Genomic DNA, 22,695 nt, shown 5'->3' on the forward strand with positions numbered 1-22,695 from the left:
AGGATGATATATATTAGAGGCATATAAATGATACTTACGAATACTAGCATGATAAAAAATGCAGCGAGATATGAAGTTTTTGCCATCCACATGCTAACAAAACGATAGTGTTCACCGGTTACAACGTTTCTAAAACAAATGATAATAAAACTAATAGAAATTTATTTATTTCGTATATGTATTTCCTATTAGATACACTAGAATATTTTACTTACCTTAAGAAACCTTTATTATCTTCATGCTCTGCTAATGTCTTAATACTTGCCATTAGCAGATCATCATAACCTAAGAATTCATCCAGTATTAATCTTGAAAATGCATCTCCAAAACATTTATCATTTACTGGATCCAATGTAACAATTTTCACTGGTATTTTTAATTTATGTCGTGCAGCAGGTGATAATCTCAAGAAGCCATACTCCAAAGAATATTCCACAATGTATCCATCCTCTGAAAGTACTAATAACGCATTAGTAATATCCACAAGTAAACATTTTATAGATATAAATATTTTTCTAAATATTCATTAATAATTACATAAATATTTACCTGTTTTTAATACTTTCTCGACATCCGCAGATTGATCTTTTAAAGGCTGGATCGCTTCATTTCGATTGGATTCTTCTCCCAGCACTGCGTTATCCTGTTATGCATTTATCAGTTGTAATATGTGTAACATATGTTTAATTGATATCTAAAATAAATTTTACTACTGCACGTTGTACAGATATTGACAACTTCATTCAATACAGATCTTCCGTTTAAAAAATCTATTTTAAAAATTCTTAAGTATACCTCTGACTCTACTGCATTTAATCCATTTAAATATTGATTTAATGACGGGCTTCTTGTCGCATTCGTTGTACTTAAATTCGGATATTGCGTTTCTCCAAAAGTTGTTGAACTCGTTATGTCCACACTTTTTACAGGTAAAGTAACATTTTCGTAATTATCTTCAGTGGACATATAAATGGTTCCTTGGCTCTCGTCGACGGAAGATGGCTCGATATTTATAAACCTATTAGATAATTATCTATTGATAAAATAAAAAATAATCTACTATTTTATGATAATGATACAAGTTATCATAAATTTAAATTAAGATTTATAATATCTCAAATTTTATCGTAACTAACGTTATATGCATATGTTGTCTTTTTTTAATAATTATCACACTTACCCATCTGGCGTCAATATCCCTAAATCACTAACCAAATCATCAATCTCATCTTGTCGTAACTTTTCTTCTTTCGCATAACTTTTTTCTATGCTATAATCTTCCCCTCCATTTCTAAGAATTTCTACCCTTAATATACCGTCTCGTGGCCAATCATCTCTTATGTGTTCTAAACAATTTGTTGGTGCTCGCGAAAAAACTATGTGAATATAGGTGAGTACAAAAAAAGCCAATATTGCCTAAAACAGAAAAATGTATATGTATATGTACAATCCTGAACCATTTCTCTTCTATATTACATTATAATATTTATCATTATTCTTTTTATAATATACTTACTTTTAACAAAACTATGAATTCTATAAATCTTCTAACTGGTCGTGGAAATGTTCGTGCATAAGCTAATGCAGCCTTGATGAAAACTGCATGAAATAATCTATCTCGTACATTAAGTAATGGATTCTGATTATTATTATTTCTCGCAGTATTCATATTATTATTATTTAAAACTGGTCCAATAACACCAGTAAAAGTATGATTATTATTTGCCACTACACCATTTTGATTATTAGGGACTGGAGCAGTAGTAGTGTCAGCTTGTGACATTGTAACAATAACAATTTGTTTGATCTGTACTGATAATGTAATTAGGTATAATAATCAGTAATCAATATTTAAAGGATCTCTATATACGTTATGTTTATATTTGCTGTTAACAAATATTTATATAAGCTGTTTGACATTTCCCACTGATTGTAACGAACTTATCCTGAAACAAAAAAGAAAACAGACGAAATCTATTAATAAGAATTACAGTACAATGTAAATTATCTAATTAAAAGACCGCAATAACAATTCACATATACAAACTTCATATACAGGTATGATAACTTGTAATATAATAAATATAACATTTTTCACTTTACTTTATAATTCGAATCGTTTTCTTTAATCAACGATTTTAACAATAATCTATCTAAACGGAATAAATTAAAACAAAAAATGAAAGAGTATAATTAAACTTAACCTGTAATGTAAGCGAAATGAATGGGAAAACCCATACAAATAAAACTATCTCATTTTTATAATTTTAAAAACTATTTCTAATAATCAAGATTAAATAAAGATCTAATTCTTATTGATATGAATTATATTAGATAAAATATGTACTCAAAAGAAAAGTCGAATATTATATTATGAAAGAACGTTCAGTTACGTAATTAACCCTTCGAAAAAGTTCTATTATAGAGCATTAAGAAGCATTAAAAAAACGTTACATATTCCATATTGTTTTCTAAACATATCACAATTAAAATAAATCGATATTATACCCATAACATATGAAACTTTACTAATCTACCTATCGTTCGAACTTTCTATGAAAAATCTGGCATGCCATACCTTATTCAAAAGTGAAGTAAAAATATCGTAATCTTATTTAAATTAATGCTTTTGTTTCTATTTGCGTTACTACAGTATTAATTTGCAGTTTTCTATTACAGTTACGTTAGCGAACGCAATACAATAATCATGAAATTGTCACTTCATCATCATGTTTTGATACCCGTCAACTTACACTAACCCCATATACTAAATAGAATTAAGTATGGAAATATGTAGTAACATTTAGTGGACAATTTCTAATCGACACAAGCGCCATCTACAGAGGTCGATAATATAGGAAACCTCGGTATTATCGATAAAAGCAGTTTAAAATATCCATCTTTTCAATGATAATATGTAATAACGTATAAGGATAAAAGCATTATAAACTCAAAATTCAATAGATTTCATAGCACAAAATACCTCTTAAATAGAAAACAGAATTAAATTAATATTTAAATAGAATATAAACGTGGATGCATGTTCATTGCTTCTTTACATAAACAAAAATGAACTTTTATTGATTTTGATCTTTATAGAAACAGTTTTCTTTCCAATTTCGACAAGCGAAGATCGAAGCACTGTCTCTTCAAACGGCTAACTTTAAATAAATTATATATTCGATTACTTTAAAATTATTTAAACAATTTAAAACATACGCGCTATATAACAAACTAATATTTAAATAATGGTACATATATTTAAACATTTCATAGCTGGAAACACTCGAAAAAGTTAAAATAAACTAAATTTAAAAGTTCAGTTAAAGCATAACAAGTTCTCTCTCGTGGTATTTGACAACATGTAAAGTCAATAAAATAAAACCTTTTATCGATTTTGATAAATAATGGAACAGTCTACTATTGTATACCAACGAGTGAACAACAAAGGTACAACAGAATGTTTTTCAAGAATGTAAACACGAGTATAAACCCACATCACATATTTGTTTGATATTCTATACAATTTCTTTGTTCTTAGAAATAAATTGCGAAGTGGTGATATTTGGCTTCGCCAGACAACAACAAAATCGAACCGACAATGACAATCATTGGTTCAGTTCTACTTTGAATTTCGACGAGTACACATCGCAGTTCCCACAACACTCCTTTTCCGCAAATAGTAACGAAGAGTAAATATAAGTACATCAATATAAGTAATAATACAAAAATATAAGTAATTCTTTCAATGTTCTATGCGAAATATTTTGTTTTAGAACGACAAGGACAAGTACGTTACTATCCACTCCAGTGACAACAACAAAGTTATATATTTGACTGACCGACAGTTACTGGTTCAGTTCTACTTTGAATTTCGATATAGACGCGTCACAATCCCGCAGCACGCGTTTTCCGCAAGTAGTAACGAAGAGGTCATGTAAGTACATCACTAATTCTTTCGATATTCTATATGATTTATTTCGTTTTAAAACGAAACGGAGAAGTGGGGATGCCTTCCCCACCAGTGAGGACTGCAAAGTTATATATTGTCCAAACTGGCAGCCCCTGGGTCAGATTTACTTTCAATTTCGACATGCACGCGTTTTCCGCAAGTAGTAACGAAGAGGTCATGTAAATACATCACTAATTCTTTCGATATTCTATACGATTTATTTCGTTTTAAAACGAAACGGAGAAGTGGGGATGCCTTCCCCACCAGTGAGGACTGCAAAGGTATATATTTGCCAGACCGCCAGCCCTTGGGTCAAATCTACTTTCAATTTCGACATGCACGCGTTTTCCGCAAGTAGTAACGAAGAGGTCATGTAAATACATCACTAATTCTTTCGATATTCTATATGATTTATTTCGTTTTAAAACGAAACGGAGAAGTGGGGATGCCTTCCCCACCAGTGAGGACTGCAAAGTTATATATTGTCCAAACTGGCAGCCCCTGGGTCAGATTTACTTTCAATTTCGACATGCACGCGTTTTCCGCAAGTAGTAACGAAGAGGTCATGTAAATACATCACTAATTCTTTCGATATTCTATACGATTTATTTCGTTTTAAAACGAAACGGAGAAGTGGGGATGCCTTCCCCACCAGTGAGGGCTGCAAAGGTATATATTTGCCAGACCGCCAGCCCTTGGGTCAAATCTACTTACAATTTCGACATGCACGCATTTTCCGCAAGTAGTAACAAAGAGGTCATGTAAATACATCACTAATTCTTTCGATATTCTATATGATTTATTTCGTTTTAAAACGAAACGGAGAAGTGGGGATGCCTTCCCCACCAGTGAGGACTGCAAAGTTATATATTGTCCAAACTGGCAGCCCCTGGGTCAGATTTACTTTCAATTTCGACATGCACGCGTTTTCCGCAAGTAGTAACGAAGAGGTCATGTAAATACATCACTAATTCTTTCGATATTCTATACGATTTATTTCGTTTTAAAACGAAACGGAGAAGTGGGGATGCCTTCCCCACCAGTGAGGGTTGCAAAGGTATATATTTGCCAGACCGCCAGCCCTTGGGTCAAATCTACTTACAATTTCGACATGCACGCATTTTCCGCAAGTAGTAACAAAGAGGTCATGTAAATACATCACTAATTCTTTCGATATTCTATATGATTTATTTCGTTTTAAAACGAAACGGAGAAGTGGGGATGCCTTCCCCACCAGTGAGGGCTGCAAAGGTATATATTTGCCAGACCGCCAGCCCTTGGGTCAAATCTACTTACAATTTCGACATGCACGCGTTTTCCGCAAGTAGTAACAAAGAGGTCATGTAAATACATCACTAATTCTTTCGATATTCTATATGATTTATTTCGTTTTAAAACGAAACGGAGAAGTGGGGATGCCTTCCCCACCAGTGAGGACTGCAAAGTTATATATTTGCCAGACTGCCAGCCCTTGGATCAGATTTACTTTCAATTTCGACATGCACGCGTTTTCCGCAAGTAGTAACGAAGAGGTCATGTAAATACATCACTAATTCTTTCGATATTCTATACGGTTTATTTCGTTTTAAAACGAAATAGAGAAGTGGGGATGCCTTCCCCACCAGTGAGGACTGCAAAGTTATATATTGTCCAAACTGCCAGCCCCTGGGTCAGATCTACTTTCAATTTCGACATGCACGCGTTTTCCGCAGGTAGTAATGAAGAGTTAATGTAAGTAATTTTTAAATAGAATCACCGTTAGCCCGTGAGTCTCCAGATGCAGCAATCTCCACGCGGTGGGACCTGGGTCGTTGATACTTGATATATATAGAAATCAAAATATACATTATGTATCTCAAGTATTACCGGGCCAATGTCTCAACATTTCTGTAAAATCTCTATTTTGTGAATATACTCGGGTGGGACCCTTGGGAGGGGCCTTTGGGTGTGGGCCTTTTGGCGGGTTACTATCTCAATATCTTGTAGAGGTCTCTTTTCGTCTTTTCTTTTCAACCTCTATTTATTTTCTTTTTTTTTTTTCTTTTACTGTTTCCTTTCTTTTACTATTTCTCTTTTTCAGGTTAGATCATCCAGGAATCGCTCATCCAGAGAGGAGGACTCATTATCGTGGAATTGATTAATTGAATTATTATATGTCTCTATTAATTATAAACCTTTATATTTATTGTTTAAATTTTTATTAACTATATAGCTTCCTGTTTATTGAAATAGCTAGGTATGTAAAAACTGCAACAATTGGCTGTCTGCTTCGTCCAGTGTACATAGAAAGTTTCGCAGGATGCCATGCGGGCAAGTAGTATTTCGGAGGATGTTATGTGAGCGAGTATTAACGAAGATTTAAAGTAAATATATTTCTTAAATAATTTATACAATTTCTTATTATAACTGTAATATAACTGTAAAATTATTTTGTTTCAGAACTTTATTGCAATCGTGCGCGTAGCAATGAAGTAATCGAGTGTTTTTACCGCTAAAATAAAAATTTCGCGAAGTAGAAGCAGTGTTTGTTCGTTCGCGTTTCGCGATTTAAACGATAAGTGCTTTTACATAGACTGCGCGCAATGCAGTCGTTAGAGTCAGTGTTTGTTCGCCAAGTTTTTTGCTTTTTTAACAGTCGCACAGACTGTACATATAAAAGATAGTAGTTTCGCGAAATAGATTCAGTGATCGTTCGTTAATAAATAACTACCGCGAATTAAAATCAGTGCATCACTGAAGAGGATCTCGACCAACTTCGATGTCGACCTACCTCATTTTCAACCAACTACAAATCATCCACCCTCAATTTCGACCTAAATCGCGGTCCAGTGTTTTGGAGCCATCGCAGAACTTCTCAAGTAGTAAGTTAATTTTTAAATCCCTCTGATCACTCAATCATGTCGAGGACGAAAGTTCCGAATCGGCACGAGTGATTGGTTATATTTAATACGTAAAAGAGCATCGAGTGACCACTAGTAAATTTCTTTCGAGTTTTCGTTTCGGGATGGGTTTAGAATTGCGTTAGATTTATTAGTTTCCTTCTAGAAACAGTCTTTTTCAGAAAAAGTTTTAGAACAAGGGTAGTTAATGATAGTTATCGAATATTCTGTAGTTGTTGTTAGGGCACGAAGCAAAGAAGAGGGTATATACCGAAGAGGTGCCCACATATTGTAGCTCAAGTTACTATTAGACTATTGTTACTATTAGACCGTTGAATTATTTTCGAAGATTCAACGGAACCTATCGAAAATGGCTCTTAGTCATATTTTAATTTTACTATGTGGTCACTCAAAATGCTCTTATTTAATAATAATGTTGATTTTAGAAACCCCGACGACCTGACAACCCGTCTCTGATTCCACATTGTTACGCGTATGCGAATAAAATTATTAGATATTTTATCTATTTTTATTTTTAAAGCCGAATAGTAAATTATTCTTTTCTTTACATTTTCTTTTCTAATTGTTCTGATTGCTAAAAGTGTACTGGATAAAAGTGCATATGAAATTGAAAGAAACGCAACGAGATATGAGACAAATTCTGTCTTACGCGCGTTATAGGAAGGAAATATTTATTTGGATTATGATCAGGAATTTTTCTTTCTGAGTTTCTCTAATAAATTTAAAATGACTGCATATAATGCGAATGACTGAAAAGCGAAGGAATGTATATCATGATTTCTTATTTTCATATATATCATGATTTTTTATTTTCTTTTCCTTTTCTTTCTATTCTTTTTCTTTTTTTTTTTTTTTTCTTTTAATCTTTTTCTGTTTCAGATTACATCATCGAGGAATGGATCATCGAGGGATAAATCATCGAGAGAACGGTCATCGTGAAATTTATTTCTTGTATTATTAAACATTTCTATTTATTCTACACATTTCTACTTATTATAAGCATTTCTATTTATGTGTAAGCATGCGTATATTTATTATAAGCATATTTATTATAATTATTACATACATTTCTATCAATTATATATATATATATATATATATATATATATATATATATTTCTATTTACTGAAACACATAGATATATAATAATTTAAACAATTATCCGAGATTAATTATTCTACCTTCTCTCGATTTTGGTACTTCGATTTTTCTCGGATGAAACGATCTTCAAAATATACATCTGTCGTTCTAAATTCTATCTTTTTCTCATACACTTCTCTCTCTCTCTCTATCTCGCACGCATATTTCAACATTCTTTTCTCCTTTATCTCTTCTTCTGTTGCTCTCCTATAATAGGGAAAACACACAAGCGTGGTCGTCACGTACGTGAGCGTTCGCGGTCGCGAGATTAAGTCCTGCCGAGGACTACGTTTTGATTTTTTAAATCGAAATATAGACACGACCGGTCGTGTCTCGAGATGTCTGAAGCTGACGGTGTGGACAGTGGAGTTTTTCGTAAGCAGGGTCTCGTTCATTTCCAGTTTTCTAATAAGCTTGAAATTCCCGAAGCGGAAAGGCATCTCGAACGCGAATTTTAGAGTAGTCCCCGTTAGTCCGTGGGTCCTCAGATGCAGCAACCTCCACGCGGTGGGACCTGGGTCGGTAGTACTTGCAATATATCAAAATCTATGTCTAAATTATATGTAAAATCTATATATAATTAACTAAATTATATATATAATTATATAACGCAAGTACTACCGAGCGAATGGCTGTATATTTCAATGTTTTTCGAAAATCTCTCTTCTCTCTAGTTTCAATTAGACGTTAAATTAATTATAGTTTAAATTGTATAGTCATAATTCAATATATCGAAATTCTAAATTCTAAATAAAAACGAAATCTAAGTAAAAACTCAGCTTCGAGGGACGACAACAAAATCAAGTCTTTGATCGACTTTAACAGTTACTGGTTCAGTTGTGCTTTGGTCTTCGACGAGGGAACTTAGAAATTCTTGCGGAGGCTATTCGTGCAAGTATTAACGAACAGCTAATTCAAATATATAACAATTTATTTGATTTTAGACTGAAATGCAAAGTGGGGATACTATCCCACCAGAGACGACAACAAAGTCGTTCCTTTGACGGACTTTGACAGTTACTGGTTCAGTTGAGCTTTGGCGTTCGACGAGGAGACTTAGAAATTTTCGCGGAGGCCATTCGTGCAAATATTAACGAACAGGTCATTCAAATATATTTATGTATCACTCATGTTTAATATATTCTATACAGTTTATTTGATTGTAGACTTAAATTGTGAAGTGGGGATACTCAGCTTCGAGGAACGATAACAAAGTCAAGTCATTGACCGACTTTAACAGTTACTGGTTCAGTTGTGCTTTGGTCTTCGACGAGGGAACTTAGAAATTCTTGCGGAGGCCATTTGTGTAAATCTTAACGAACAGGTAATTCAAATATATAACATTTTATTTGATTTTAGACTGAAATGCAAAGTGGGGATACTATCCCACCAGAGACGACAACAAAGTCGTTCCTTTGACGGACTTTGACAGTTACTGGTTCAGTTGAGCTTTGGCGTTCGACGAGGAGACTTAGAAATTTTCGCGGAGGCCATTCGTGTAAATATTAACGAACAGGTAATTCAAATACATAACAATTTATTTGATTTTAGACTGAAATGCAAAGTGGGGATACTATCCCACCAGAGACGACAACAAAGTCGTTCCTTTGACGGACTTTGACAGTTACTGGTTCAGTTGAGCTTTGGCGTTCGACGAGGAGACTTAGAAATTTTCGCGGAGGCCATTCGTGCAAATATTAACGAACAGGTCATTCAAATATATTTATGTATCACTCATGTTTAATATATTCTATACAGTTTATTTGATTGTAGACTTAAATTGTGAAGTGGGGATACTCAGCTTCGAGGAACGATAACAAAGTCAAGTCATTGACCGACTTTAACAGTTACTGGTTCAGTTGTGCTTTGGTCTTCGACGAGGGAACTTAGAAATTCTTACGGAGGCCATTCGTGTAAATATTAACGAACAGGTAATTCAAATATATAACATTTTATTTGATTTTAGACTGAAATGCAAAGTGGGGATACTATCCCACCAGAGACGACAACAAAGTCGGTCCTTTGACGGACTTTGACAGTTACTGGTTCAGTTGAGCTTTGGCGTTCGACGAGGAGACTTAGAAATTTTCGCGGAGGCCATTCGTGCAAATATTAACGAACAGGTCATTCAAATATATTTATGTATCACTCATGTTTAATGTATTCTATACAGTTTATTTGATTTTAGACTTAAATTGTGAAGTGGGGATACTCAGCTTCGAGGGACGACAACAAAGTCAAGTCTTTGATCGACTTTAACAGTTACTGGTTCAGTTGTGCTTTGGCGTTCGACGAGGGAACTTAGAAATTCTTGCGGAGGCCATTCGTGTAAATATTAACGAACAGGTAATTCAAATATATAACATTTTATTTAATTTTAGACTGAAATGCAAAGTGGGGATACTATCCCACCAGAGACGACAACAAAGTCGTTCCTTTGACGGACTTTGACAGTTACTGGTTCAGTTGAGCTTTGGCGTTCGACGAGGAGACTTAGAAATTTTCGCGGAGGCCATTCGTGTAAATATTAACGAACAGGTAATTCAAATACATAACAATTTATTTGATTTTAGACTGAAATGCAAAGTGGGGATACTATCCCACCAGAGACGACAACAAAGTCGTTCCTTTGACGGACTTTGACAGTTACTGGTTCAGTTGAGCTTTGGCGTTCGACGAGGAGACTTAGAAATTTTCGCGGAGGCCATTCGTGCAAATATTAACGAACAGGTCATTCAAATATATTTATGTATCACTCATGTTTAATATATTCTATACAGTTTATTTGATTGTAGACTTAAATTGTGAAGTGGGGATACTCAGCTTCGAAGAACGATAACAAAGTCAAGTCATAGACCGACTTTAACAGTTACTGGTTCAGTTGTGCTTTGGTCTTCGACGAGGGAACTTAGAAATTCTTGCGGAGGCCATTTGTGTAAATATTAACGAACAGGTAATTCAAATATATAACATTTTATTTGATTTTAGACTGAAATGCAAAGTGGGGATACTATCCCACCAGAGACGACAACAAAGTCGTTCCTTTGACGGACTTTGACAGTTACTGGTTCAGTTGAGCTTTGGCGTTCGACGAGGAGACTTAGAAATTTTCGCGGAGGCCATTCGTGCAAATATTAACGAACAGGTCATTCAAATATATTTATGTATCACTCATGTTTAATATATTCTATACAGTTTATTTGATTGTAGACTTAAATTGTGAAGTGGGGATACTCAGCTTCGAGGGACGACAACAAAGTCAGTCCTTTGACCGACTATAACAGTTACTGGTTCAGTTGTGCTTTGATCTTCGATGAGGGAACTTAGAAATTCTTGCGGAGGCCATTCGTGTAAATATTAACGAACAGGTAATTCAAATATATAACATTTTATTTGATTTTAGACTGAAATGCAAAGTGGGGATACTATCCCACCAGAGACGACAACAAAGTCAGTCCTTTGACCGACTATAACAGTTACTGGTTCAGTTGTGCTTTGGTCTTCGATGAGGGAACTTAGAAATTCTTCGGAGGCCATTCGTGTAAATATTAACGAACAGGTAATTCAAATATATTTATGTATCACTCATGTTTAATATATTCTATACAGTTTATTTGATTTTAGACTTAAATTGTGAAGTGGGGATACTCAGCTTCGAGGGACGACAACAAAGTCGGTCCTTTGACGGACTTCGACAGTTACTGGTTCAGTTGTGCTTTGAACTTCGACGAGTGAACTTAGAAATTTCCGTGGAGGCTATTCCTGCACGTATTAACGAACAGGTAATTCAAATATATTTATGTATCACTCATGTTTAATATATTCTATACAGTTTATTTGATTTTAGACTTAAATTGTGATGTGCGGATACTCAGCTTCGAGGGACGACAACAAAGTCGGTCCTTTGACGGACTTCGACAGTTACTGGTTCAGTTGTGCTTTGGTCTTCGATGAGGGAACTTAGAAATTTTCACAGGATGCCATTCAGGGAGTATTAAGGAAGAATTTACGTAAGTATAATACTCTATTCATATTTTCGAAATTCTGTACTATTTCTTTTGTTTCAGCCTTTGATTTCAGACTTTCGAGAGACTTTGATAATCTATCTCCACGAGTGACCTTAGAAATTTTCACACTTTCGAGGGACTTTGATAATCTATCTCCACGAGTGGACTTAGAAATTTTCGCACTTTCAAGGGACTTTGACAATCTATCTCCACGAGAGGACTTAGAAATTTTCGCAGGATGCCATTCGAACGAGTATTAACGAAGACTTAAAGTAAGTATATATCTCTATCACATATTTCTTGAATGATTTATACAGTTTTCATTATAGTAATAATACTAATTATTTCGTTTGTATTTTTGTTCCAGAACCTCGTTGCAATCGTGCGCGTAGCAATGATGAACTCGAATGTTAGTTTCGCTAAAATAAATTTATCGTGAAGTAGAAGCAGTGTTTGTTCGTTAGCGTTTCGCGATTTAAACGATAAGTGCTTTTACATAGACTGCGCGCAATGCAGTCGTTAGAGTCAGTGTTTGTTCGCCAAGTTTTTTGCTTTTTTAACAGTCGCACAGACTGTACATATAAAAGATAGTAGTTTCGCGAAATAGATTCAGTGATCGTTCGTTAATAAATAACTATCGCGAATTAAAATCAGTGCATCACTGAAGAGGATTTCAACCAACTTCGATGTCGACCTACCTCATTTTCAACCAACTACAAATCATCCACCCTCAATTTCGACCTAAATCGCGGTCCAGTGTTTTGGAGCCATCGCAGAACTTCTTAAGTAGTAAGTTAATTTTTAAATCCCTCTGATCGCTCAATCATGTCGAGGACGAAAGGTCCGAATCGGCACGGGTGATTGGTTGTAATTAATTAGTAGAAGAGCAATGAGTGACCACGAGTAAATTTCTTCGGAGATTTACTCGTGAATGGTACGTTATTTACGATTTATTTATTAGATCAGGACAGAGTCTTCTTGCTTAAACGCGTTAATTATAATTATTTGAAATTTGGAATATTTAAATGCATTTTTAAATAAATTTCTCTCTGAAAATTGTAATGTATCGCGATATTCGCGAATTTTAATAATGAATAAGCAAGAAGACATTCGCGATGGACAGTCTCTGGATTACAAACGAAATTGTATAATCTATTTTCTAATAATTAGAATGATTGTTTGTAAGAACGAGCGTCCAATGATTTTTCATTACATTTTTAAATAAAAATTAATCAATTGTATTAATAAACGAAAAGTCTCAATAGAGTCATTGCTTTTGAAAGAATAAAGTAGAGTAGAGTCGTTGATAAAAGATAAAGAGACTTGTAGAATCGCAAGGCGTAGAACATAGAATAAATTAATCAATTTTTAGCTTAGGATTTTCAGCAATTTATATTTTAATTCTCGTTTCTCTTCCGATGCTTTCTCTATTTTTCGTTTCAGGTTTACTTTAGATTTGCATTAGATTTGTTAGTTTTCTTCCACGTTTTAGAATAAGGGTCAGTTTTAGTTCTTTGATATTGACGATAGTTATAGAATGTGTTCTATAGTTGTGGTTAGGGCACGAAGCAAAGAAGAGGCTATATGCCGAAGAGGCCCCCACAAATTGTGGCTGAAGAGGGCAACTTTTAAACTATTGAGTTATTTTCGAAGGTTCTACAGAACTTTTCGAAAATGGCTCTTAGTTCATATTTTGATTTTACCATGTTGTCACTCAAAATGCTCTTATGTAGTAGTAATGTAGATCTGAAAAACTGAGACGACATACTATTTCGTCTCCCATAACACATTGCCAAGCGTACGCGAATAGAATTTTTCATATATTATGCATTTTTATTATTAAAGTCAAATAATCTCGTATTTTTTCCAAATTTTAATTAAAATCATAATTTTATTTCAATAAAATCTAGTCTTAGATTAAAGTCGAGTCATAAATTTTTCAATTTTTATTTTTCTTTAAAATTCAATTAAACTCATAATTTTATTTTTATAAAATGAAGTTTTATTTGCTCGAAATATAAATTCTATTACGCCAGTAATGCGTATTATAGAATAGAGTCCCCATTAACTCGCGGGTCTCCAAATACAGCAACCTTCACGTGGTGGGACCTGGGTCGGTAGTACTTGCGATATACTGAAATCTACATCAAAATTATATATGTTATCTAAAATCTATAACTAAATTGTATATATAATCATGTAACGCAAGTACTACCGGGCGGATGGCTGCATATTTCAATGTTCTTCCAAAGTCTATTTTCTGTCTAATTACAATTAGACATTAAATTAATTACATTTTAAATTAATAGTTATATTTCGACAGATAAATAAATTGAATACATCAAACTTCTAAGTTAATTTTCTAAGAGAACGCATAGAAACTTTACTGTCGCTCTTATATTCTCTTAAGTTCCTATTTATTCTTATTTACTTTTATTAATTACATACTTTCATTAATAATATTCATTATATCCTGTTATTCATTATATTAATTACTTTTATTAACTTTTATTAATGATTAGTTTCGGGTGGGACCCTTGGGAGGGGCCCTCGGGTGTGGGCCTTTTGGCGGGCTGCCGGCTTGGCATCTTTTGGAATTATTTTTCTATTTTTCTTTTCTTCTCTTCTTTGCTTTTAACTCTTTCTCCTTTACTTTTCTTCTTTTATTCTTTTTCTGTTTCAAGTTAGATCATCGAGGTACTGATCATCGAAGAATCTATAATTGTAAAATTTCATTTTCACAGGGAATTTATTGAATATAAATGTATATAATATTATTAATTTATTAAATATAATATTAATGTCTTTTTGCATGTAATTTTGCATATAATTTTTGCAAATAATAATCTTCTCTACTTTTACTCATTTTCTGTTTCAGATTAGATCATCGGGAGATCGATCATCGTGAAGATAAATTTTTACAGGGAAGTTTTTCAATATAAATGTCTTTTTGCATATAATATTGCATATAATTTTAGCTTTTATATTTAATTTTTATTATCGTTTTAATTTGTGCTTTTATATTTAATTCTTGTTATCTTTTTAACTTTTACTTTTATATTTAATTTTTATTATCTGTTTAATTTTTGCTCATATTTATTCATTCTTTGTCTTTTTCTGTTTCAAGTTAGGTGATCGCTGGACCTATCATCGTGGGATTTTGACACGGAAGTTAAAGGAACCTCTCTGCATATAATCTTTATTATATGCAGGAAGGGTATGTCTCCTTGCTTCCGTACGCGAATGATAGGGAAAACACTCACGCGCGTGACGGCCGGCACGCGCTTGGGTGTTCGCGGTCGCGAGATTTAGTCCTACCGAGGACTTCGTTTTGTTTTTTGAAATCGAAATAGACACGACCGGTCGTGTCTCGAGATGTCTGAAGCCGACGGTGTGGACAGTGGAGCAATCTGTAAGCGGGGTTTTATACATCTCCAGTTTGCTGAGAAGCCAGAAGCTCCCGAAGCGGAAAGGCATCTCGGTTCGTGGATTTTAGAGTAGAATCCTCGTTAGTCCGTTTATTTCCAGGTGCAGCAAGCGTTGCGTCACCCAAGGACCATCGAGGGACTTAGATTTTTACACGGGTGCTTAAAGAATCTTTCTACCTCAGGCGTAGAAAGATTTCTTTTCTCCCGTTCGGGCAAGATAGAAGGACACTCGCTTATGTCGGCTGGCATAGGCGTTGGTGTTCTCGGGCGCGATTAAGTCCTAAATTGGCTCTAACGTATTCAACATATTCGCGTGAGTGTTTCCGGAATGCTCGCGTAAGTATCGTGACTGCGGTAGATTCAATTTTGGGTTCCGGCGTTTGTCGCGAAAGCACGACCGGTTGTGCTCAAGTGGTGATCGAAGCTTCCGATGTTGGATAGTTGAGCTATGCGTAAGTCGGTTCCCAAATGCGGAGACGCATGGGGCTGCAATTTTAGCGTTTGGAGGCTTGAATTCGTCGGGAGTGGAGGTCGCCCCGTTGCTTTGCTTTCTTGATAGTAGTAGAAGTAGTAAAAAGTAGAGTCACCGTTAGTCCGTGGGTCTCCAGATGCAGCAACCTCCACGCGGTGGGACCTGGGTCGGAAGTACTTGTGATATATCAGAAACTCATAGACTGCAAGTATTACCGTGCAAATGGCTGCGTTCTTGAAGATTTTTCCAAGATCTTCTCTATCGAATTCCAACTAAATTTCAAAGTACGTGCAATTTACGTTCATTCGTACATCTTCTATATATTCTGCAATAAATACGCTCTTTCAGTTTTATTTATTCAAAAATATAATTTTATAATAATTAATTATTATAGTTTCTGTCGGGTGGGTCCCTTGGGATGGGCCCTTGGGCGTGGGCTTCTGTGCGGGTCTTCTTCCTTCAGTACCGAATAATCGAGCTGGATTTTCGTACTCTGGTTTTGCTCGGGTCTGTCTTTTCTTTTCTTTTCTTTTCCATGTCCATCTTTTCTTTCCAATTTCATCTTTTTCACAGGGGCCTATGTTCCATTGCATCTTACGGATATTCTTTTCTTTCTTTTCTTTTCTGCTTCATCCTTCTCAGGTGTGCGCACACTCTTGCTTCTCTTCTCATTTGCTTCTTCTCTTCTTCTCTTTCTCTTCTTCTATTCTTCTCTCTCTCTTCATCTTTTCCTCTTCTTCGCGAATCTCGATATATCCGCGCGGTATACGGGTAGGATAGGAAGAACACTCACGCGTGTGTCGGCGGGCATAAGCGTGATGTTCTCGGGCGCGAATAAAAGTCCTACGGTAATGGACTTCGTTTGATTGCTAAAACGAATAATGACCGGTCGTGTGTCGGTTCGTGTGCTGCCGAGTGGTATGGATCTGCTATCCGTAAGCGTGGACTGACCCTCCTCCTGTTAGCCGCCTGAAGTCTCGGTTGGTACGTGGACGCCGCAAACGCGAATTTAGAGTAGAGTCACCGTTATTCTAACACTCCCGGGAGTGTTCGGGCGCGATTAAAAGTCCTACCGGGGACTTCGTTTTATAGAACGCCGATTATTTGATCACGCCGGTCACGCGAATATTAGAGTCCCCGTTAGCCCGTGGGTCCCCAGACGCAGCAACCTCCTAGCGGTGGGACCTGGGTCGGTAGTACTTGTGATAGATTAAAATCTATGTCTAAATTATATCAAAAATCTGTAATTAAAATATATACGTAATTAGAAAACGCAAGTACTACCGGGCGAATGGCTGCGTATTTCAATATTTTTCCAAAATCTTTTCTGTCTAATTTCAATTAGACGTTAAATTGTTTTCATTCTACATTATTAGTTATATTTCCACAGATAAATAAATTTCAATATAACAAAATTTTAATTAATTTTCTAAGAGAATGCACAGAAAACTTATCCGTCCCACTTATGTTAGATATCGTTCATATTTATCCTGATTTACTTTTATTACTTATATATCTTAATAATTGTATACTTTTGATAATTACACTAATTATATACTGTTACCTATTATATGAATATACTTATGTTAGCTATCATTCGTATGTATCCTGATTTACTTTTATTACTTACATACCTTAATAATTGTATACTTTTGATAATTACACTAATTATATACTGTTACCTATTATATGAATATACTTATGTTAGCTATCATTCGTATGTATCTTGATTTACTTTTATTACTTACATACCTTAATAATTGTATACTTTTGATAATTACATTAGTTGCATACTTTTACTTACTATATAAATCATTATTATTAACATTTATTAATTGTTAGTCTCGGGTGGGACCCTTGGGAGGGGCCCTCGGGTGTGGGCCTTAGGCGGGTGTCGTTCTTTTACGAAAGAAAAATCGAATTCAATTATGATATTCTGATTTTGCTCGACTGAACCGAGCTTCGAGATACACACCCATCGTTCGGAATTCTATTTTTCTCCTGCGTACATACGCAAATTTTCCGTTCATTTTTCCTTTTTCTGTTTGTCTATTCTTTTCCTATTTTCTTTATATCTGTTTCTCATTCTGTTTCATACTTTTTCTGTTTCAGATTAGATCATTGAGGGACCGATCATCGTGAAATTAAATTTTTACAGGGAAGTTTTCGCATATAATTTTATATATAATTTTTGTTCTTATATTTAATTTCTCATATACTTTTAATATTTGTTTTTGTATTTAACTTTTATTAACTTTTTAATTTTTGTTTTTATATTTGTTTTATTAACTTTTTAATTTTTGTTCTTACATTTAATATTTATTATCTTTTTAATATTTGCTTTTATATGTCATTTTCATTATCTTTTTAATTTTTGATCTTATATTTTGCACTACTATTATTTTTTTTCCGTTTCAGATTAGGTGACCGAGTGACGGATCATCGTGGGATCTTTATACGGAAGTTAAAGGAACCTCTCTGCATATAATCTTTATTATATGCAGGAAGGGTATGTCTCCTTGCTTCCGTACGCGAATGATAGGGAAAACACTCACGCGCGTGACGGCCGGCACGCGCGTGGGTGTTCGTGGTCGCGAGATTTAGTCCTACCGAGGACTTCGTTTTGTTTTTTGAAATCGAAATAGACACGACCGGTCGTGTCTCGAGATGTCTGAAGCCGACGGTGTGGACAGTGGAGCAATCTGTAAGCGGGGTTTTATACATCTCCAGTTTGCTGAGAAGCCAGAAGCTCCCGAAGCGGAAAGGCATCTCGGTTCGTGGATTTTAGAGTAGAATCCGCGTTAGTCCGTGTATTTCCACGTGCCGCAGGACCGTCGGCCAAGGACCATCGAGGGACTTAGATTTTTACACGCAACTCCACGCGGTGGGATCTGGGTCAGAAGAACCTGTGATACATCGGAAACTAGTAGACTGCAAGTATTACCGAGCGAATGGCTGCGTTCTTCAAGATTTTTCCAAGATCTTCTCTATCGAATTCCAACTAAATTTCGAAGTACGTGCAATTTACGTTCATTCGTACATCTTCCATATATTCTGCAATAAATGCGCTCTTTCATTTTTATTTATTCAAAAATATAATTTTATAATAATTAATTATTATAGTTTCTGTCGGGTGGGTCCCTTGGGATGGGCCCTTGGGCGTGGGCTTCTGTGCGGGTCTTCTTCCTTCAGTACCGAATAATCGAGCTGGATTTTCGTACTCTGGTTTTGCTCGGATATGTCTTTTCTTTTCTTTTCTTTTCTTTTCCATGTCCATATTTTCTTTCCAATTTCATCTTTTTCACAGGGGCCTATGTTCCATTGCATCTTACGGATATTCTTTTCTTTCTTTTCTTTTCTGCTTCATCCTTCTCACGTGTGCGCACACTCTTGCTTTCCTCTCTTCTCATTTGCTTCTTCTATTCTTCTCTTTCTCTTCTTCTATTCTTCTCTTTCTCTTCTTCTATTCTTCTCTCTCTTCATCTTTTCCTCTTCCTCGCGAATCTCGATATATCCGCGCGGTATACGGGCAGGATAGGAAGAACACTCACGCGTGTGTCGGCGGGCATAAGCGTGATGTTCTCGGGCGCGAATAAAAGTCCTACGGTAATGGACTTCGTTTGATTGCTAAAACGAATAATGACCGGTTGTGTGTCGGTTCGTGTGCTGCCGAGTGGTATGGATCTGCTATCCGTAAGCGTGGACTGACCCTCCTCCTGTTAGCCGCCTGAAGTCTCGGTTGGTACGTGGACGCCGCAAACGCGAATTTAGAGTAGAGTCACCGTTATTCTAACACTCCCGGGAGTGTTCCGGCGCGATTAAAAGTCCTACCGGGGACTTCGTTTTATAGAACGCCGATTATTTGATCACGCCGGTCACGCGAATTTTAGAGTAGAGTCCCCGTTAGCTCGTGGGTCCCCAGATGCAGCAACCTCCACGCGGTGGGACCTGGGTCGGTAGTACTTGCGAAATATCGAAATCTATGTCTGATTTATATCTAAAATCTGTATTTAAATTATTTATATATAATTATAAAATGCAAGTACTACCGGGCGAATAGCTGCATATTTCTATATTTTTCCAAAATCTATTTTCTGTCTAAATTCATTTAGACGTTACATTAATTACATTTTATATTGTTAGTTATATTTGAACAGATATATAAATTGAATATATCAAAATGCTAAATTAATTTTCTAAGAGAGCATACAGAAAACTTTTCTGTCGGATTTATGTTCGCTGTCATTTCTATTTATTCTTATTTACTTTTATTAATTATATACTTTTATTAATTGTATTAATTACTTTTACTAACTTTTATTAATTATCGCTTTCGGGTGGGACCCTTGGGAGGGGCCCTCGGGTGTGGGCCTTAGGCGGGTTTCTTTCTTTCAGTACAAAAAGTCGAACTCAAATGTGGTACTCTGATTTTCATCGAGTGACATGATTTTCGAAATACTTATCCATTTTTCCAAGTTCCATCTTTATCACGCGCACATTTCGTGTATCTTTTCTTCGTTTCTCTTTTCCTTTTTCTCTTATTCTTTTACTTTTCTTCTGTTTCAGGTTAGATCATCGAAGACCGATCATCGTGAAATTAATTTTTGCAGGAAAGTTTTAATTGTATACTTGTTTTGTTTTTATTTTATTTAATTATTAATTTATTTTTTAGTTATTAATATTATCGTTTAATTGTATTTTGATTTTAATTGTATATTTATATATAATTGACTTTCTGCACATAATTTTGTATATTACTTTTACATATAATTACCTCTTTTTCTTTTACTCTTTTTCTGTTTCATGTTAGGTGATCGCTGGACCTACCATCGTGGGATTTCTACACGGAAGTTAAAGGAACCTCTCTGCATATAATCTTTATTATATGCAGGAAGGATATGTCTCCTTGCTTCCGTACGCGAATGATAGGGAAAACACTCACGCGCGTGACGGCCGGCACGCGTATGGGTGTTCGCGGTCGCGAGATTTAGTCCTACCGAGGACTTCGTTTTGTTTTTTGAAATCGAAATAGACACGACCGGTCGTGTCTCGAGATGTCTGAAGCCGACGGTGTGGACAGTGGAGCAATCTGTAAGCGGGGTTTTATACATCTCCAGTTTGCTGAGAAGCCAGAAGCTCCCGAAGCGGAAAGGCATCTCGGTTCGTGGATTTTAGAGTAGAATCCTCGTTAGTCCGTTTATTTCCAGGTGCAGCAAACGTTGCGTCACCCAAGGACCATCGAGGGACTTAGATTTTTACACGGGTGCTTAAAGAATCTTTCTACCTCAGGCGTAGAAAGATTTCTTTTCTCCCGTTCGGGCAAGATAGAAGGACACTCGCTTATGTCGGCTGGCATAGGCGTTGGTGTTCTCGGGCGCGATTAAGTCCTAAATTGGCTCTAACGTATTCAACATATTCGCGTGAGTGTTTCCGGAATGCTCGCGTAAGTATCGTGACTGCGGTAGATTCAATTTTGGGTTCCGGCGTTTGTCGCGAAAGCACGACCGGTTGTGCTCAAGTGGTGATCGAAGCTTCCGATGTTGGATAGTTGAGCTATGCGTAAGTCGGTTCCCAAATGCGGAGACGCATGGGGCTGCAATTTTAGCGTTTGGAGGCTTGAATTCGTCGGGAGTGGAGGTCGCCCCGTTGCTTTTGCTTTCTTGATAGTAGTAGAAGTAGTAAAAAGTAGAGTCACCGTTAGTCCGTGGGTCTCCAGATGCAGCAACCTCCACGCGGTGGGACCTGGGTCGGTAGTACTTGCGGTACTTTGAAATCGTTTGGGAAACAAGTAGTATCGAGCGAATGGCTGCGTGCTTCAAGACTTTTCCAAAATCCTTTCTCATTAATTCCAATACAACTCTTTAAATTCCCGCACAACTCTTCAATAATTGAAATAATTATTCGAAATCGATTATCGTAGTTTGTATCGGGTGGGTCCCATGAATGGGGCTCATGGGTGTGGGCTTCTGTGCGGGTCTCCTTTCAGTACTGAAAAATCCAGCTCGATTTTCGTACTCTGACTTCGGTCGAATTCATTTTCTCTTTTCTTTTCTATGTCCATCTTTTCATTTCAATTTCATCGTTTTCACACGTGCATGTGTTTCATTATACTTCCGGATATCTTTTCTTTCTATTCTTCTGAGTTTTATCGTATTCACATGCGTGCATGTTCCGGTTTTCTTTTCCTCTTTCTCTTCTTTGCGATATATCGGCGATATAACGGCGAGGCTGCGATATCTTTCATTTTTCTTTCTCTGTCTTTTCTTTTCTTTTCTTTTCCATGTCCATCTTTTCTTTCCAATTTCATCTTTTTCACTCGTGTGTATGTTCCATTGCATCTTACGGATATTCTTTTCTTTCTTTTCTTTTCTGCTTCATCCTTCTCAGGTGTGCGCACACTCTTGCTTCTCTTCTCATTTGCTTCTTCTCTTCTTCTCTTTCTCTTCTTCTATTCTTCTCTCTCTCTTCATCTTTTCCTCTTCTTCGCGAATCTCGATATATCCGCGCGGTATACGGGTAGGATAGGAAGAACATTCGCGCGTGTGTCGGCGGGCACAGGCGTGGTGTTCTCGGGCGCGATTAAAAGTCCTACGGTAATGGACTTCGTTTGATTGCTAAAACGAATAATGACCGGTCGTGTGTCGGTTCGTGTGCTGCCGAGTGGTATGGATCTGCTATCCGTAAGCGTGGACTGACCCTCCTCCAGTTAGCCGCCTGAATTCTCGGTTGGTGCGTGAAACGTCGCGAACGCGAATATAGAATAGAGTCATCGTTATTCTAACACTCACGGGAGTG

At 36.0% G+C, this 22,695-nt stretch overlaps 1 protein-coding gene across 4 annotated transcripts in view; it reads right to left on the minus strand.

Moving 5' to 3' along the window:
- LOC127064182 (membralin) overlaps positions 1 to 2,757 on the minus strand; it is a 56,625-nt gene extending 53,868 nt beyond the window's left edge. For 3 of the 4 annotated variants that reach the window (XM_050994837.1, XM_050994841.1, XM_050994839.1), the window contains exons 1-7: positions 2,579 to 2,757; positions 1,517 to 1,946; positions 1,181 to 1,416; positions 796 to 1,018; positions 550 to 643; positions 216 to 459; positions 39 to 129 (exon numbers count right to left, since the gene is read on the minus strand). In XM_050994837.1, coding sequence (XP_050850794.1) covers positions 39 to 129; positions 216 to 459; positions 550 to 643; positions 796 to 1,018; positions 1,181 to 1,416; positions 1,517 to 1,783 — 1,155 coding nt within the window. In that variant the 5' untranslated portion in view covers positions 1,784 to 1,946; positions 2,579 to 2,757. The remainder of the gene's footprint in view (positions 1 to 38; positions 130 to 215; positions 460 to 549; positions 644 to 795; positions 1,019 to 1,180; positions 1,417 to 1,516; positions 1,947 to 2,578) is intronic. The other variant, XM_050994838.1, reaches the window with a different exon arrangement.
- Positions 2,758 to 22,695: the final 19,938 nt, after the last annotated feature.

The sequence above is a fragment of the Vespula vulgaris genome, chromosome 5 (genome assembly GCF_905475345.1).
Source record: "Vespula vulgaris chromosome 5, iyVesVulg1.1, whole genome shotgun sequence".
In the NCBI taxonomy this organism is placed as follows: domain Eukaryota; kingdom Metazoa; phylum Arthropoda; class Insecta; order Hymenoptera; family Vespidae; genus Vespula; species Vespula vulgaris.